Below are 18,311 nucleotides of genomic sequence, written 5' to 3' on the forward strand. Positions count from 1 at the left end.
CCATCAACCTTGTTACTGGCATCATCACAGCCACCAATACCAAAGGGCTTAGAACGTTCTTTTTAGGATTGCGATCTCTAATGTCACTGTGAGACACACCGGACACAGGGGAAAGCTCTCTCGTTCTAAGTTGTCTTCGAGGGAAACTGGCAGAAATATTCAGGGGGTATTGGGAGTTGTGCTGGCCTGAGTTCCTATGAGACAAAACCAAAAAGGAACCCCCTCCACGCCTAACCATCCAAGTACACGTCCTTTCACTGCAACGGAAACTCACTTCCGGCCTGACTAGTCGTTAAGAAAACTTTGGCTGGAAGCGACACTCTCTCGGAGAAATAACGGTAGGGAGTCTCCGTGTAGACGTCCTCCAGCACTAGAAATCAAGATTTCCTTTTCCCTACCTCTTCAGTATTCATCCTTAGCTTATCCAAGCGCTGAGTGAGGCATTTTGTAATGGGTAACAAAACGTTACCTCCCTCCCGACCCCCCCACCGTGGGAAACTACAGTTCCCATAATGCAGCTCTCCGTCTTCCGAAGAAAACGCCCATACGTCCCAGCACACAACGCGCTTCACGTGCCTCTAGGGATTTCCCCCCCCCCCCGCCCGCCCCTCCTGTCCGCCAAAGCCGAGCAAAGTATGCTGGGGTTTGTAGTCCGTGCAGCCTTTTTCCCTAGATCCTTCGCGCTACTCCGTCCAGTCCCGCCTAGTCTCTGCTGCCCAGGACCTTTTAGGCTTGTCTTGGCCCCTTTGAAGATCAGGAAGTTGATAAATTGTGAAGCTCGCTGTTGAAAGACGGTGGCTCGGGTGGGACAGTCGCCAGGGATGGCGGAGCGTGAGAATGGAGCGGGTGTCCGGGCTGCTTTCCAGGACGCTGAACAGAGTCCTGTGGCTCTCCGGCCTCTTTGAGCGCGGAGCTGCCCGGCAGCCCCGGATCATGGAAGAGAAAGCGCTAGAGGTTTATGGTAAATAATTTTACCGAGGGCAGTGTTTGGCGGTATATATGGAGGCGGGGGTAACTTGGGCCTCACCTGAGAGTGGGAGTGGTTTTTGCCGGATTTCTGGGAGCATGGAAAGCTTTTTCTCCCGGGTCCCAAGTTTTTCGGGCATGTGGTCTTTATAAGGTTCTTCCTAAACCTAGGGCAAGTCGAACCCTGAGTCTCAAATGCTTCAATTTTCTTGTCTGCCTCACGTTCTAGTGGCCATCTCAAGACATCTGGGCAGAGCAGGAGTCTAGGATGCTTGGTTAGGAAGCAAAGCTGGCCTGATTGCATGACTTGAGCTTCCTATCTCCAGCCCCTGGACACACAATCCTGCCACCGCCGAGGGCATTGCTGGGTGGAGTTGAGGACTAGCTCAAGGTCACAGCTACTCTTTTCTGCATAGGCAATAGCCAGAGGTTCCTGAGAGCCTAGCCTTGAACTTTAAGTTTTGTTGTTGTTGTTTTTGTTTTTTTTCCACACAGCTAAGCCTGGAATGCAAAAACAAAAGAAGAACAAAAAAGCAAACCACACACAGAGTTTTAGATGTAGATGCAGGTAGACTCTTTTCAAACCCTGGAACCGTCTTCACTGTACAGATGAGGAAACAAAGGTTTAGAGTGGTTAAGCAACTACTTGGAGGCCACATTGACTCCATGGAAACACCAAAACCAAAGTTTTGGTTAAGGAAACACCAAAAACCAATCACTAAGTTTGGAATCTTCTGATTCCAAACTTAGTGCACTTTTGCTTTATGACTTACCTTTTTTGGGGATTTTCTAGTATTGTGTTTGAAAACTAAAAAGACTGGTCTAACTTTCGGCAATTCCTGGTAACCAGGGTAAAACTGCAAGAATGCAAATATGCAGGTAAGGATTATAGACCAGTAGAAAGAAGCCAGGGATGTTAAAGACATTTGGAGCTAATCTAGTTTACCTATTGCTAGAGGCAGGACTTAACCCCAATGAGGAGATAATTATGAATGGAATGATCTCCACAAGGCAGATGGACACATTCCTGTCCTGTCAGATCTCTATCTCCAGCATCTAGGGACAACAGGGCACTGGTGATACAACTTTGAAAGAGAGTTTTTGTCCTCACACTTTTGTTGAGGGGAGCCTTTATAAATGCAAAAATGTAACTTAAAAATCATATGCAAAAGAAGGCCAAAGACTGTACGAGAGATACAGAAATTCAGAGGAAGGAGAGACTTTAAGGAGACACTTGGTAGTTTCAGTTGTGGCACAGTGGAAAAGAACCTGACTACTATTCATGAGGATGCAGGTTCCAGCCCTGGCGTTGCTCAGTGGGTTAAAGATCCAGGATTGTCGAGCTGTGGTGTAGGTCACAGACGAGGTTCGGATCTGGCCTTGCTGTGGCTGTGGCGTAGACCAGTGGCTACAGCTCCGATTTGACCCCTAGCCTGGGAACCTCCATATGCCGAGGGTGCAGCCCTAAAAAAAAAAAAAAAAAAAGACAAAAAAAAAAAAAAAAAAAAAGGAGTCACTTGAATTGGGCCTTGAAGGATTGGTAGGATCTGGACATATAAAGAGTATATGGAGTTCCTGTCATGGCAGAGGGGAAATGAATCCCATTAGGAACCGGGAGGTTGTGGGTTCAATCCCTGGCCGTGCATAGTGGGTGAAGCATTCGATGTTGCTGTGAGATGTGGTGTAGGTTGCAGACGTGGCTCGGATCCAACATTGCTGTGGCTGTGTAGGAACCTCCATATGCCGTGGGTGCGGCCCCCCAAAAAAAAAGAGAGAAGAAAAAGTGGAGGCCATGCTAAGCAGAGGAAACTGGAGCAAAATTATGGAAGTGAGACAATAACTTGTTTAGCGAATGACAGGCAGGGTTTGTGGTTAAAAGTCAAGGTCTGGTCAAAACTTATGCATAGCAGATTGGAATTGGGTGCTGAAAGTTTAAATATAAACTAAAATTTTTTTTTTTTTTTTTTTGGCTTTTTTGGGGGCCACACCCGAGGCATATGGAAATTCCAAGGCTAGGGGTTTCACTGGAGCTACAGCTGCTGGCCTACACCACAGCCATAGCAACACAGGATCCTAGCGGTGTCTGCGACCTACACCACAGCTCACAGCAATGCCAGATCCCTAACCCACCGAACCAGGCCAGGGATCGAACCACATCCTCAAGGATCCTAGTCAGGTTTGTTACCCCTGAGCTAGGACGGAAACTCCCTGAAGAATTTAATATTAGTTCAAAGCCATAGAAGAATTTTAGTCAAAAAGGAGTAAGTAATATTAGGAGAGCAACATTGCTTTCTTTCTAAAGAAATAAATCCAGATCAATAGAAAAGTAGAGAATTTTAAAGGGGTGAAATTTAATTTCAGGATTACGTAGCATATAAACAATATAGTTCAGCTTGTATGCACGAGCCTTACAGAAAAAACGCCTAAGATAAGGGGGAGCAAATTCCCTTTCAGAAAATGGTTTCCCTGAGCCCACGTTTCACAGCCTTGGCTGTGAAGCCTCTTTTTCTGCCTAAATTTCAAATTCTGTTTCTAGTCAAGTGATAAGCCCAGGAGTTGCTGGGGAGAAGGTTAAGAGTTTGATTCATTTGTTTTTCCCAACTGGATTTCTGATTACAGGGGTGCTGTAAATAATAGAACAAAACCTTAGGCCTGAGAACATCAAGTCCCTCCTATATGAACTCCCTCTGCTTTTTTTTTTTTTTTTTTTGTCTCACCATTTCTCTTTGCCTTTCTTCTTTTCCATCTTTTTCTACAACCTCAGAGTAAGAAGGAAATCTTTTCCTCTCTAAGGCTGACCCAGGCTCTCACATCTTTGGTCTCATTCCTTTCTGCTTATTTCACCAGCTTCCTCCCCTTTCCTCCTTAAATTTTCAGTCTCTTTATTCAATCCTTTCCTTTGGGCTATAAAACATACTCGAGTTTCCCTTATCCTTATCATTGTTCTGGCTTTTTCTAAACCCACTGTCCTTTGTTTGCCCTTCCCTCCTGCCCTGCCTCACCCCTAGGAGTACATTTTCAGTTCCTTTTCCTCTCCCCTTTTGTAAACTGGCTTCTGCTTTCACCTCTCTACTAAAGTGCTTTCCCGTCGTGCCTCAGTGGTTAACGAATCCCACTAGGAAGCATGAGGTTGCGGGTTCCATCCCTGGCCTTGCTCAGTGGGTTAAGGATCTGCTGTTGCCGTGAGGTGTGGTGTAGGTCGCAGACACCCCTAGGATCCTGCGTTGCTATGGCTGTGGCCCAGGCCGGCGGCTACAGGTCCAATTAGACCCCTAGCCTGGGAACCTCCATATACCTCAGGAGCGGCCCCAAAAAGGGCAAAAGGACCAACAAATAAATAAATAAATAAAAGTGCTTTCTTACAGGTGACCTCCCGAGTAACAAATCAGAGACCTCCTTTATCTTACCTTAACCTGAATTTTCTGCATCACTTGATGTTAACCATCCCCTCTTCCCTTTTCTGCTTCTTTTTGCTTTTCTTCCTCCTTCTATTCCCTAAATTAGGTGCTTCCCATGGGTCTGTCCTTGGATTTCTTTCTTTTTACATTAGTCATTCTCTACCTGAGCTGCACATAAGAATAGCCTGAGGATTTTTTTTTTTTTAAAGTCTCACTGCCCAGGTCATGCTTTGAATCAATTAAATCAGAATCCCTGGGGTAGGACTCAAACACCAGCTTTTGATGTTGTTTGGAAGCATTCCTAGTGATTCCATTGTTCAGCCAAAGATGAAAACTCCCGTTCTACTCTTTGTTCTTTGTGAATCCCATGGATTCAACAGCCACTGTAGCCTTGGTTCTCTTAAACCTTATGTCACAGTTCAGTGTTTGCTGGAATGTGCCAATGGTTTGGCGCTTAAGCATCACAGAATTATAACATATAAAATTTAATCCATTTGCCTCAGCCCTCACCCAGATTTCTTCCTGTATCTCTGTTCCTTTTTTTTTTTTCTATTCTTTGTCCTCCCAGTCACTTAGACTTAATAACCTTTTCTCCCTTTCCTTGATTTCTCCTTCCAAACAGTTCTCAGTTTCTGTTGATTGTGGCTCTGAAGTGACTACTCCATCTGTCCCCCTCCTCTGTATTACTGTGGTCATGTCCCTGTTTTAGACCCAGGTTTTTTAGCTGGTATCCCTAGCTCTGCTTTTTAGTTCTGAGTCTCCCAGCTGGTGGATGAGTTTCCAGCTGACAGTGTAATGTGTCCATGTCACTCCCTTGTTCAAAACCTCTTGAGGATGTCCTTTTGCTTGAAGCTGACTCTAAAAGGCCCAAACTCTTATAACTTCGTCACTTATGCTGAGTTCCAAGCAAACTAAACTTGTTCTTTACTTTCCTTCACCTTAAAAGTCAAATATTCTTAGTTCTTGTTGTGGTGCAGCAGAAATGAATCTGACTAGGAACCATGAGGTTGCAGGTTCAATCCCTGGCCTTGCTCAGTGGGTTAAGGATCTGGCGTTGCCATGAGGTGTGGTGTAGTTCACAGATGCGGCTCAGATCCAGCGTTGCCGTGGCTGTGGTGTAGGCTGGCAGCTGTAGCTCCAATTCGACCCCTAGCCTGGGAACCAACATATGCCGTGGGTGCGGTCCTAAAAAGACAAAAGATAAAAAAAAAAAAAAAAAATCAAATATTGGAATGTTACTCATTTTTACGGTCTTGAGGTTCCACCTCCAAAAATCCCAATACTACCTTCTTATCCCAAAATAAAAAATAATTTCTTTCTCTTGAGATTCTATGGCACTTTCCCTGGTCTCATAATCTCTCTGCAAGGTTGGGTCCAAAGAACTGGACATGAGCTAATAATAATCTAAGAAAATGGTTTTCTCAGAAAGACACCAGTAGTCAGTGGTCTGTCAGAAATTGGGGAGTGGGTGTAGTATTTGCTCAAACAAAAAGAAGTCAGTATTTGGATTAGGACTGGCAAAATTATTTGTATTTAAAAAAATATCCATATTTGGGGAGTTCCTGTTGTAGCTCAGTGGTAATGAACCCAACTTATATCCATGAGGATGTGAGTTCGATCCCTGGCCTTGCTTAGTGGGTTAAGGATCTGGCATTGCTGTGTGGCTGTGGTGTAGGCCGGTAGCTGAAGCTCCCATTTGACCCCTAGCTGGGGAACTTCATTTGCTGCAGGTGCAGACCTAAAAAAAAAAACCCAAAAAACAAAACTATCCATGTTTTAGAATAAAACCTTGTCTTTAATGATTCTTTAGATTTGATTCGAACTATCCGGGACCCAGAGAAGCCCAATACTTTAGAAGAACTGGAAGTGGTATCAGAAAGTTGTGTGGAGGTTCAGGAGATAAATGAAGAAGACTATCTGGTTATCATCAGGTTCACGCCAACAGTACCTCATTGCTCTTTGGCGACTCTTATTGGTAAGGGTTCTTTTTATATATATGTTATAAAATTCTGAATTATTCTAGTTGATATTGTCCCATAGTAACAGTTAGCATCATGTGTCACACTTTATGGTTTACAGAATATTTTCTGTAGTTCTCACATAAGCATATGAAAGAGTTAGTATTATCTTTATTTTATGGATGACAAACCTGAGGCTCAGAGACTTTAAGTGATTCTTATACCAGGAAATGATGAAACTGAGGCTCAAACTTTGGTGCCCTGACTTGAAGTGTGTTCTCCTTTAGTTACACCATGTTGCTTCTCTAAGATGTACACAATTAATGGAGCTGTGTCTGCAATTAGTGGAGGCTGCGTGTGGGCCAGCTTCTCTCCTTAGTTCTAGAGCTTGGAATGGGTGTTGTCAGACTAACACTGCTGCCCTTTCTATCTTCTCCTTTTAATTATTTTTTAAAAAATCGGAGGGCCCCCTCCCCCAGCATGTGGACATTCCCAGGCCAGGGATCAAACCCACGCCAGAGCAGTGACCCAAGCCACTGTAGTGCCAGTGCCAGATCCTTAACCCTCTCTCCCCAGGAGAGCTCCTCCAACTTTTCCTTTTAGCTGTTCTGTTGGCTTCTATGTAGTATGGGCAGAAATCCTGGTGGTGAAACTGACAGAATTAATGGCCTGAACCTAGCCAGAACACAGATTGGGACTTGAACCCACGTGCCGGGACTCGAACCCGGCCTAAACCCAAATTGAGACCTGAACCCACGGTTTTAAATTAGAATCAATCACCCTGTGTCTGGACGCACTGAGGTTCAGGTTCTTCATGTTTCCACGGAGAAGGAATTAAGCAAGAGACAAAGTGATAGGCAAGAAATAGATTTATTAAGATAGGACACTTGTGGGAGATGCAAGCAGGCAGGCACGGAAGCTCTGCCCTGAGGAGCCGATGGGCTACAGTTTTTATCATCCAGGGGGAGTGGGGGTTAGAAAAGACTGCCTCTTCCTTTCTGGGAGTACTGTCTCCTTGGTATCCGCTAAGGTGTGTATTCAAATCCGCAGAAAGGTAGTCCTCAAACTCCTGCCCTTGGTCTGAATTTGAATGCGGGCCTCATCCCATCCCCCACCCAAAGTTCTGGGGCAATTCTCAAGGCTCCACTAATGAAGCAGAGCTGGCTTATGCTGATGGATTTTTTGAGCAGTTTATTAACTTACAGTTATCTCCCAATGTCCCCCTAAGTTTCCCTCATTATCTGTGGTCCTTTATTGGGATCTCTAAAACAACCTGTGCCTACGTCATCCCTGTCAGTGGGAGGGTATTTTTTTAGCTTGTTTTCTTTTTGAGAGGCTGCATTCCCAATATTTTGGATTAGTTATCAGTAAGATATACGGGAGATTTTTTTTTTAATTTTTTATTTTTCTAGGGCTGCACCACAGGCATGTGAATGTTCCTAGAATAGGGGTTGAATGGGAGCTGTAGCTGTGGGCCTATGCCACAGCCATGGCAATGCCAGATTTGAGCCGCATCTTCGACCTACACCACAGCTACGGCAATGCCAGATCCTCAACCCACTGAGTGAGGCCAGGGATAAACCTGCATCCTCATGCATACTAATCAGATTTGTTTCTGCCGAGCCACTGTTAGGGAAGCTGCCCAGCAGCCCTGTGCCGCAGCATATCAGCTCTAGCAACAGCTCTGTGGTTGTAGTGTACTAGCTCCAGCAGCTCTGTGGCTGCAGTTTATCAGCTCTTTTACCTGGTGAGAAATGAAGCGAGCACTCAGTGAGAGTTGGAAAACTCAGGTTTATCATGCTGGCAGGCTCAGAGATCGCTCTCCGGATTCTGAGCCCCGAAGAAGGGTTTCACAAGGCTTTTATGGGCTAGCTCTTCCAGGTCTGTGCTTGGTGGACTGGAGTGAGGTCAGGCAAGGTAGTAGATGTGGAAGCAAGTTTACAGAGGCAGATGCATGGGGGAGGGGTGGTTAGGGGCAGTTGTCTGGACTTTGCTTAGTCATCATGGCTGGAGTCTCTCCTTTCTACCTTTTTATCAGGACATTTTTCTCCTACACCACAACAGGAACTCCACAATAGGTATTTTTGAACATATACTTTACTAAAAAGAAAGTAAAGGAAGTTTATTTCAAACCAAATGTTCATCAATAGGGAATCAATTAAATAATTCAGTGGTGATGTATATTAACAGTGGAATACTATGAAGCTATAAAAAGAATGAAGAAGTTCTCTACTAATATGGAAAGATCACTAAGATACTGTTAGAAAATAAAAGCAAGTATAATATTGCTACATTTGTGTAAAAAGCAAAAATGTTCATTTATATTTTATTGCATATGCATAAAGAAAATATAAGAAATGAATAGCTGTGAAAGTGTGTGGGCATTACTGATGGTGGGAACTGGTCAGGTGGGGGATGGAGTGAGAGGGGTACTTTATACATATATATGTTTTTTTGTTTTTGTTTTTGTTTTGTCTTTTTGCCATTTCTTGGGCCGCTCCTGCGGCATATGGAGGTTCCCGGGCTAGGGGTCAAATTGGAGCTGTAGCTGCCAGCCTACGCCAGAGCCACAGCAACACAGGATCTGAGCCGCGTCTTCGACCTACACCACAGCTCAGGCAACACCGGAACCTTGAACCACTGAGCAAGGGCAGGGACCGAACCCGCAACCTCATGGTTCCTAGTCGGATTCGTTAACCCGCCACGACAGGAACTCCCTATATGTATTTTTGAATGCATGTTTATTTTTGGTCTTTGGACAATTTCTAAATCAACAGATACTCAATGTACCGCTGCTATTCTGATGTTTTAAAATATTTTTGTGCGTAATTCCTTGAATAAACCATTACCCTACTCAAAGAATCTAAAGCAAATTGATTTTTCAAGAAATGGATTTAGTTTTTTAAATTATAAAAGTAACATGTTGGTTGGCAATAATTTTGAAACTCCTCTAAAGTATGAAGAAGAAAAATTTTTAAAGTTGCCTTAGGAATGTGTGTTGCAGGTTAAAAGTCTAGCTCTTTTAGCTCTGTCACTTTGTGGCCTTGGGCAAATTACTTAACATTTCTGAGCCTGTTTCCTTATCTGTAAAATAGTGATAACAAGGGTAAGTACTGAGTTATAAGAGTTAAGTAATAGAAAGCATGAAATAAGTGAGGTATATTTTTAAATTTCTCCTTAAATATTATTCTTTAATTGTATGGACATACAGGTTATGTGCTAATCATATTGATACGTCATCATTTTTATAACCATTTAGACTGCTTCTAGCCTTCCACAGTTGTAAATAATATGCTGAACAACTTTATACATAAATATTTTTGTTTATCTCTAGTTGTTGCTTCAGGATAAATTCCTGTAAGTGGAATTATTGTGTCATATGGTATAAATATTTTTAAGTCTCTGGATGTGTGTTAGTGAATCCTTATTAAAAAGTCTAAGGGGGAAGGGGGAGGAAGTGGGATGGATGGGAAGTTTGACTTTAGTAGATGCAAACTATGACATTTAGAATTGATAAGCAGTGAGGTCCTACTGTATAGCACAGGGAACTATATCCAGTCTCTTGGGATAGAGCATGATGGAAGATAGTATGAGAAAAAGAATGTATACATATGTATGACTGGGTCACTATGCTGTACAACAGAAATTGACCAACACTGTAAATCAACTATAATAAAAATAAAATAAAGTTTATGTTCTTTGACCTAGGAATTAAGGAAATAATTCCCTAGAAGAAAATAATAGCATGCACAAAGCATTTATGATACATTTGAGAGAAACATTTGTGATATATCTGTGAGAAATGTATGGCAAGGCTTGAATGATAAGTTGAATTTGTATTATGATTGCAATTATAAAAAACTATGTGAACAAAGCTTGAGAGAGCACATGGAGTAAAATGAACTGTATCCAAAGGTGTCAAGATTAGATTATGGTTGACATTTCAGATTTGTATACTTGAATAGTTTTGTCACCTTTCTTGGCCGTTTTGATATGGGTCTCAGTTAAGACTTGGCTTTTTAGAAGGTAGTATAGTAGTGTATCATAGTAATGGTGTTTAATCAGCCTGACTGGAAAAGCTCAATGAATAGAGACCTCTTTTGGCTGATGTATTAGGAGGCATGTCCTTTGAGTAGGTAGTACTAAGCAGGGGAAAGCACCAGAGGAGGAGGTCCACCCTGATTGCTTGGGTTGTCACCTCTTAAGGACCCTGGTGACTCATTACAAAGACTAAAAAGACTCAAACGGGGTGGGTGATTACCAGTTGATAATCTTTTGTGCTGACTTAGGCAAGACTGGCTGAAGGCAAATGTGGTCCTTGTAAAGGCCATAAATTTAGCTTCCAGTTCTGCCATGTGATGTGATCAGCTTTATGACGTTGAACAAATCACTTATCTTGGTTCCTGGCTGAAAAAAAAAAATGATAAAATAGTAGTAGTTAACATGTATTGGGTACTTATTATGTGTTAACTACTGTTTTAAGCATTCTATATAACAATTCATTGACTCCTTATAACAACTTTTATGTATAGTGTACTATTATAATGTGTTTTACAGATGAGGTAACTGAAACTCTGAGAGATTAAGTAACTTGCCCAAGGTCACACAGCTACTATGTAGTGGAGCCACTTTTTTTTTTTTTTTTCCTTTTGTCTTTTTTGCTATTTCTTGGGCAGCTCCTGTGGCATATGGAGGTTCCCAGGCTAGGGGTCGAATCGGAGCTGTAGCCACCGGCCTATGCCAGAGCCACAGCAACGTGGGATCCGAGCTGCATCTGCAACCTACTCCACAGCTCACAGCAACGCCAGATCCTTAACCCACTGAGCAGGGTCAGGGACCGAACCCGCAACCTTATGGTTCCTAGTCGGATTCGTTAACCACTGCGCCACGACGGGAACTCCTGGAGCCACTTTTGAACCCAAATATCTGACTCAGTTATGCTATACTGCCTATCTTGAGGATGCTGATACTCAAGGAAACACTTTGTGAACTGCAGAACAGTTATTATTTACTTTATGGGTAAAATACCTACCAAAAGTGACTAGAACAAATCAGCATGCTCAGGTGGAACACAGGTAACAAATTAGGGAGACAATATGGGAGCAGAGAAGGAAAACAGTCCAGATAAGCTTTAAGGTAGATTATATATTTTCTTTAGAGTTCTCTAATTTTTTTTATGGAATTACTGTGTTCTAGACTTTAAGATAGGTCCTGTCTCATTGTAACTTATCTATTCCTTTCTCCTTTTCTGAAATTTTTCAAGTGATTCTGTTAAAAAACCTAATGGTAATGGTACTTAGAAAACCAAAGCAAATGAATTTCATAACTTCCCTAGAGATAGGTAGTCTAGTAATTATGTTTTGCTGTGTTGAGATGATTTGGAGATTTATTATTTTTTGATTTATTTATTTTTTGTCTTTTTGCCGTTTCTTGGGCCACTCCCGCTGCATCTGGAGGTTCCCAGGCTAGGGGTCTAATTGGAGCTGTAGCTGCCAGCCTACGCCAGAGCCACAGCAACGCAGGATCCAAGCCGCATCTGTGACCTACACCACAGCTCACGGCAATGCCGGATCCTTAACCCACTGAGCAAGGGCAGGGACCGAACCGCAACCTCATGGTTCCTAGTCGGATTCATTAACCACTGAGCCACGACGGGAACTCCTGTTATTGCTTTATTTAAATTTTATTTTTAATTATTGTTTTTTTGTTGTTATTGTCTTTTGTCTTTTCAGGGGTGCACACATGGCATATGGAAGTTCCCAGGCTAGGGGTCAATTCGGAGCTACAGCTGCCTGCCTACGCCACAGCCACAACCACGTCAGATCTGGGCCGAGTCTGCGACCCACACCACAGTTCACGGCTTTGTTTTTAAGGTCTGCATCTGGGACATATGGAAGTTCCCAGGTTAGGGGTCGAATCAGAGCTGCAGCTGCAGGCCTATGCCATAGCCACAGCAATGCAGGTTCCTTAACCCACTGAGCAAGGCCAGGGACCAAACCCACAACCTCATGGTTCCTAGTCAGATTTGTTTTCACTGCACCACGATGGGAACTCCTATTGTTTATTTTTAATTAAACAAAATACTAAGAAAATGTTCTGTAGCATAACAGTGTGCTGTAGTATGACAAGCCCTTATTTATTACTTGGGAAAGGAAGTTAATTGCTCCAAATAAAAGGCTGCAAAGTCAGGGAACTAGAGATTCATTTTGATTATGTTTTTCAAAAACTTCTTGCTGAAATAGTCTTTTCATAATAAGAGAAATTTGATTTCTCTTCTGCGTCTGAGTGTAGGTTTAGTTGAAATTGTATTCCTTATTTTGTTGTGTGGGAAAAGTAGAAAATTGGTACTAAGGCTCTGTTCCAAGCTGACTTAATTTTTCATGGGAGTTTCAACTGGAAAAAAAAATATTATTGAACTATGACTTGGCATTGGGGTGGTAAACTGAACTTCAGAGGAGCTTGTTTTAGGGAAACAACTCTATTTGTGCCTCGTAGGTATAGAGGATTCCAAATTTGAAAGATTGCTTGTGGTCCTTTTTAAGTGGCTCTTGCTTAAAGTTTTTCCATGGCCTGGCCTCTTGTAGACATTCAACACATTTTATTGAGTGAATTGACCTTGGATGGAAGGCAAATTGATGTAGCAGAAAGGATTTGGATTTTGCAGTGGTTTGGGATACCAGTCCCTACTCTGTCACTTAACTAGGTCATTGATCTCGGACAAGTTACATTGTGACTTTGGGTTTCATAATTTGTAGAATGGGGTTGGCAGTACCTGGCTCACTGGATTATTACTAAGAATTTGTTAAGATTGTACCTATGTATTAAAAGTGCTAGTCTCAGTGGAGGTGTACATTGTATTGAGCCTGAGCTGTTTTCAGCCTCTGTTTTGTATGAGACACCTAGATAGAACTGTATGCTTTTTAAGAACCAGTAAGAAGAGGCTTATTCTTATTGGGGCATTTTTTTTTTATCCCTCCACAGGGCTGTGTTTAAGGGTAAAACTTCAGCGGTGTTTACCATTTAAACATAAGGTAAGGAAGACTATTTTTGTTGTTTTATAACAGCTTTGTTGAGTTTTGATTAATATATCATACAGTCATCTATTTATTTATTTGGCTATACATATGGAATGTGGAAGTTCCTGGGCAAAGGATTAAGCCCGCACCACAGCAGTGACCCCAAGCCACAGCAGTGACAACACCGGATCCTCAACCTGCTGAGTTATAAGGGAACTCCTGCAATCACCAATTTAAAGTATGGAATTGAATGGTTCTCAGTATATTTCACAGAATTGTGCAGTCATTACTACTATTAATTTTGGAGCATTTTCATCATCCCAGTAAAAATCCTGGGAGTCACACACTATTTCTCCCAACCCTCTCCCATTTCTAGGCAACCACCGATGTACTTTTGTTTCTATAGATTTGCCTATTCTGGATGTTTCATTTAAATGGAATCATACATTTTAAAAAAAAGCAGGAGGGAAGAGTTCCTGTCATGGCTCAGTGGAAACGAATCTGACTAGCATCCATGAGGATGCAGGTTTGATCCCTGGCCTCATTCAGTGGCTTAAGGATCTGGTGTTGCCATTAGCTCTGGTGTAGGTCACAGTTGTGGCTTGGATCTGGCGTGGCTGTGGCTGTGATGTAGGCCGGCAGCTGTAGCTCCAATTGGACCCCTAGCCTGGGAACCTCCATATGCTGCAGGTACAGCCCTAAAATGACAAAAAAAAAAAAAAAAAAAAAAAAAAAGGAATTATACAATTTGTGGTCTTTTAAGACTGGCTTATTTTACTTACATAGTATTTTCAGACTCCATGTTGTAACATGTATCAGTAGTTCATTGTGTGTGTATGTGTGTGTCTTTTTGTCTTTTTAGGGCTGCACCTGCAGCATGTGGAAGTTCCCAAGCTAAGGGTTGAATCAGAGCTGCAGCTGCCAGCCTATGCCACAGTCACAGCAACCTAGGATCTGAGCCATGTCTTTCACCTACACCACAGCTCACAGCAACCTCAGATCCTTAACCCATTGAGCGAGGCCAGAGATTGAGCCTGCATCCTCATGGATACTGGTGGGGTTGGTTTCCGCTGAGCCACAACAGGAACTCCCAGTAGTTCATTCTTTTTTTTTTGCTTTTTACTGTTCCACTGTGTGAATGTATCACATTTTATTTGTTTGTTTTATTAGCTGGTGAACATTTGGATTGTTTCTGTTTTTTGAATAGAAAAATGAATAATGAATAATGTTGCTGTAAACATTTGTGAGCAAGCGTTTGTGGGGGCATATGTTTTAATTTCTCTTCCGCCTAGGAGTGGGTTTGCTGGATCCTGTGATGACTCTATATTTAACCTTTTGAAGAACTGCCAGGTTGTTTTTTTGGCCATTCTACCATTTTACATTTCTGCTAGCATTCTGTGAGGGTTCTGATTTTTCCACATCCTTTCTACTTACTAAGATTTTGTCTTATATTGTATTATAGCTATCAGTAGGATGTGTGAAGTGATATTCCACTGTTTTGATTTGCTTTTCCCTGATGGCTAATAATGTTTAATGTTTTTCCAGGCAAAACTTAAAAGCAGGTAAGAGCCACTTAAAAAGGGCCATAGGAAGCCTCTTAAATTTAGAGTCTTCAATGCACCAAACCAACTATTTGGTTACCTTGAGGTATATTTTGCATAGAAATAGCAGGGGAAATGCTTAACTCTCCTTTATTTACCATTTTCCAGCATAGCGAGTCATGTGTAATTTTAAACCAAAGTGAATGAGTATGGAATGATTTTATACCTATTATTTTGTTGTTTAGAATAAGAGTTAGTGTTACGCCATTAGGGAATTTACATGGTGTTTTGTCTTTTAAAGAAAACAGGACTAGATGATCTTTAAGGTATCATTTAGCTATGATAGGCTGATTGTTTTCCCTCATAAAAACATTTATCTCAGAAGGAAGTAAGTAAATGAGAATTAGATTACATGCTCCAGTGTTCTCTGGAGAGTAGACATGTCTTTATCATGATAGCATGATTTATTTACCTTAAGATTGGCAATAAATTTTGTGGGTTTGTCTCAAAAGCTCTGGTTCTTGGAGGTAGGTTGGCTAATTGGAGGGAGTGAGTGTGGCAGGACCAGGAGGGATAGCTTAACCAGTATTGTGCTTGATAATAAGTTTATCAAGATAGGAAGTTCCCTGGTGGTGCAGCAGATTAAGGATCTGGTATTGTCATTGCTGGGGCATGGGTTCCATCCTGGGCCCCAGAATTTCCACATGTTGTGGTTGTGGCTAAAAAAAAAAAAAAATCATCAAGATAATAGTAGAAGGAAAAGGAGGATAGTGAAAAGTATATATTGTGATCCCATTTTTGTGAAGTAAGCAATAAAAAGAAACTTCCAACCTTGGGTGTGGGGGTGTGTGTGTGTGTGTGAGAGAGAGAGAGAGAGAGAGAGAGAAATCTGTTAGATTATGTGGGTATAGAGGAAATTATAGGAGAAACAAAACTATACTAGATTATTAATGTGGCTTTCTTGTGGTGGGACAGGGAGGAAGTTTAGATAACTGTTTGGGGAGGAGAGGCAGGGTGCAGGGAAGAGATATCCAGGAGTAAAACACACATGAGATGTTTTAATGAGTTTGTGTAAAATTGTATGATTGTATTCATAAAAAAAAAATTGATGGAAATACCCCCCAGAAGATCAAAATAAAAAATCCTAATTTCATTATTTTAGAGAATGTTTTAGAGAATGTGTAGAGGATTTAAAACAACCGTCTTCATTGTTTTAGAGAAGAATGTGAAGATTTGTCCCTAAGTCTTTGATACTGGAAACAGAATTTGGGATTTCATCCCTAGACTCTTGAGTCCGTTGCACATTCCTTCTCACTCATCTTAGAATGCTCTAAATGTTTTACTTTTAATGTATTTTTTCCTAGTTGGAAATCTACATATCTGAGGGAACCCACTCAACAGAGGAAGACAGTAAGTGAATTTTGAACCATTATTAGAAAACAACTTCAGACAGTACTTGGTCTTGGTTATCAGATTATTGTCCCAGCCAAGTCTCTACTGGGGTCATTCGCAGGAAAGTACAAAATCAGTTATTAGCTCTTCTTTGAGGTGGAGAAACTCAGGCATATCTGGGAAGTAATTTTTCCAGTGGGACTCTGGGCAAAGTGGATATTAACTGGTTTAGGCCACTGGCTACACATGTATAAGGATGTCCAGCTCTAGGAACCTTGACTTACAAGCTCTCTTTTTTTTTTTTTTTTTTTTTGCCATTTCTTGGGCCGCTCCCACAGCATATGGAGGTTCCCAGGCTAGGGGTCTAATTGGAGCTGTAGCTGCCAGCCTACGCCAGAGCCACAGCAACGCAGGATCCGAGACGAGTCTGCAACCTACACCACAGCTCACGGCAACGCCGGATCGTTAACCCACTGAGCAAGGCCAGGGATGGAACCCGCAACCTCATGGTTCCTAGTCTGATTCGTTAACCACTGCGCCACGACGGGAACTCCTGACTTACAAGCTCTAAAGGAAGCTTGATTCTTCTCTTAGGTGGCAGGAGAGAGAATTGTGTACTTGAAACTGAAATCAAAGTTGTAGCAAGTAAAGCTTTAAGGAACCTTGGGAGAGGTGCTGTCTTTCTGGGTTAATGCATTTAAATGAGAGTAGGGGAGTTCCCGTCGTGGCGCAGTGGTTAACGAATCCGACTAGGAACCATGAGGTTGCGGGTTCGGTCCCTGCCCTTGCTCACTGGGTTAACGATCCGGCGTTGCCGTGAGCTGTGGTGTAGGTTGCAGACACGGCTCGGATCCCGCGTTGCTGTGGCTCTGGCGTAGGCCCGTGGCTACAGCTCCGATTCGACCCCTAGCCTGGGAACCTCCATATGCTGTGGGAGCGGCCCAAGAAATAGCAACAACAATAACAACAACAACAACAACAAAAAAAGACAAAAAAAAAAAAATTAAATGAGAGTAAGGAGCCTTTTTTTTTTTTTTAAATAAAGAATATCTGGCCTACAGAGAGAAATAAAGTGGCAACCACTTAAAAATAACAGAAGTGGAGTTCAAGAAAGCAAAAGTGGGATTATAGGGTTTTTTTTTCTCTTTAAGTCATCCTTTCAGAATTTTTGAGTAATTAGTCAATACCAGTTTTAAGTTCTGAAGGAGTTAAATTGTGTTGACAGGCTAATAAAAATAGTGTCTGTTGCTATATATTCTATGAAAAAAAGTTCTGCTAACTTTTGCCTGTCTGTTTTGCAGTCAACAAGCAGATAAATGACAAAGAGCGAGTGGCAGCTGCAATGGAGAACCCCAACTTAAGGGAAATCGTGGAACAGTGTGTCCTTGAACCTGACTAATAGGTGTCTTAAGAGCCATTGAACTGCAGTCATTTGATATATTTGTTTAAACTCTTTGTAAAATGTAAAAGTCTCATGTTTATTACATAGGTGATTTGTACCTCAGTATTTTTTAAAAGGATGATTTCCAAGCAGGACTTAATTATAAGGTAGTACCTAGTTTGTTCAGTGTCTAACATTCTCAGGATTTGTAACACTTAAATGATCAGACAGAAAATATTTTCTAGTTAATTATGTGTAAGATAAGTTGCTATTTTTCTGATGCCCATTCTGATACAACTGCTTTTCATGTCAAATATTTACTGCCCATATGTATTCGATTTAAATCATTACTCTGTAAAATAAATAAAGATGATTCTTGTACATATCTTAGAATATTTCTATTGAATTGTAAATTTCATTGTAAATATCAACAGTAAAAAATCTCCAAAGCTTTATTTTCTGATTACTATGTAGAATCGGAGATAGGAGAACAGGAGTTCCCCGTTGTGGCTCAGTGGTTAACTAATCTGACTAGCGACCATGAGGTGGTAGGTTGGATCCCTGGCCTTGCTCAGTGGATTAAGGATCCGGCATTGCCGTGAGCCATGGTGTAGGTCAAAGACACGGCTTGGATCTGGCATTGCTGTGGCTCTGGCGTA

At 41.8% G+C, this 18,311-nt stretch overlaps 1 protein-coding gene across 3 annotated transcripts; it reads left to right on the forward strand.

The window, feature by feature from the left end:
* The first annotated feature begins 807 nt into the window (after positions 1–807).
* CIAO2A (cytosolic iron-sulfur assembly component 2A) lies at positions 808–18,037 on the forward strand. 3 transcript variants are annotated; one of them, XM_021093917.2, is made up of 5 exons: positions 808–961; positions 6,175–6,339; positions 13,304–13,353; positions 16,244–16,289; positions 17,573–18,037. In XM_021093917.2, exons 1-5 carry the CDS (start codon positions 838–840, stop codon positions 17,668–17,670), a joined length of 483 nt encoding a protein of 160 aa, XP_020949576.1. In that variant the 5' UTR covers positions 808–837; the 3' UTR covers positions 17,671–18,037. The 3 variants fall into 3 exon arrangements, with proteins under 3 accessions (XP_020949576.1, XP_020949582.1, XP_084823899.1); XM_021093923.2 differs by lacking the exon at positions 13,304–13,353; XM_084967773.1 differs by lacking the exon at positions 6,175–6,339.
* The last annotated feature ends 274 nt before the right edge of the window (positions 18,038–18,311 follow it).

This window comes from Sus scrofa, chromosome 1 (assembly GCF_054392235.1).
Source record: "Sus scrofa isolate SSC_HxYL_T2T_F1_AM1 chromosome 1, Sscrofa_HxYL_maternal_Yorkshire_Landrace_v2.0, whole genome shotgun sequence".
Lineage (NCBI taxonomy): Eukaryota > Metazoa > Chordata > Mammalia > Artiodactyla > Suidae > Sus > Sus scrofa.

What these genes read in the sequence shown, in the direction of transcription:
- CIAO2A (XM_021093917.2), top strand. Translation starts at nt 838, where the DNA reads ATGGAGCGGGTGTCCGGGCTGCTTTCCAGGACGCTGAACAGAGTCCTG. An exon ending in GAAAGCGCTAGAGGTTTATG is followed by an intron (nt 962 to 6,174) that starts GTAAATAATTTT and finishes ATGATTCTTTAG; the next exon opens with ATTTGATTCGAACTATCCGG. An exon ending in CCACTCAACAGAGGAAGACA is followed by an intron (nt 16,290 to 17,572) that starts GTAAGTGAATTT and finishes TCTGTTTTGCAG; the next exon opens with TCAACAAGCAGATAAATGAC.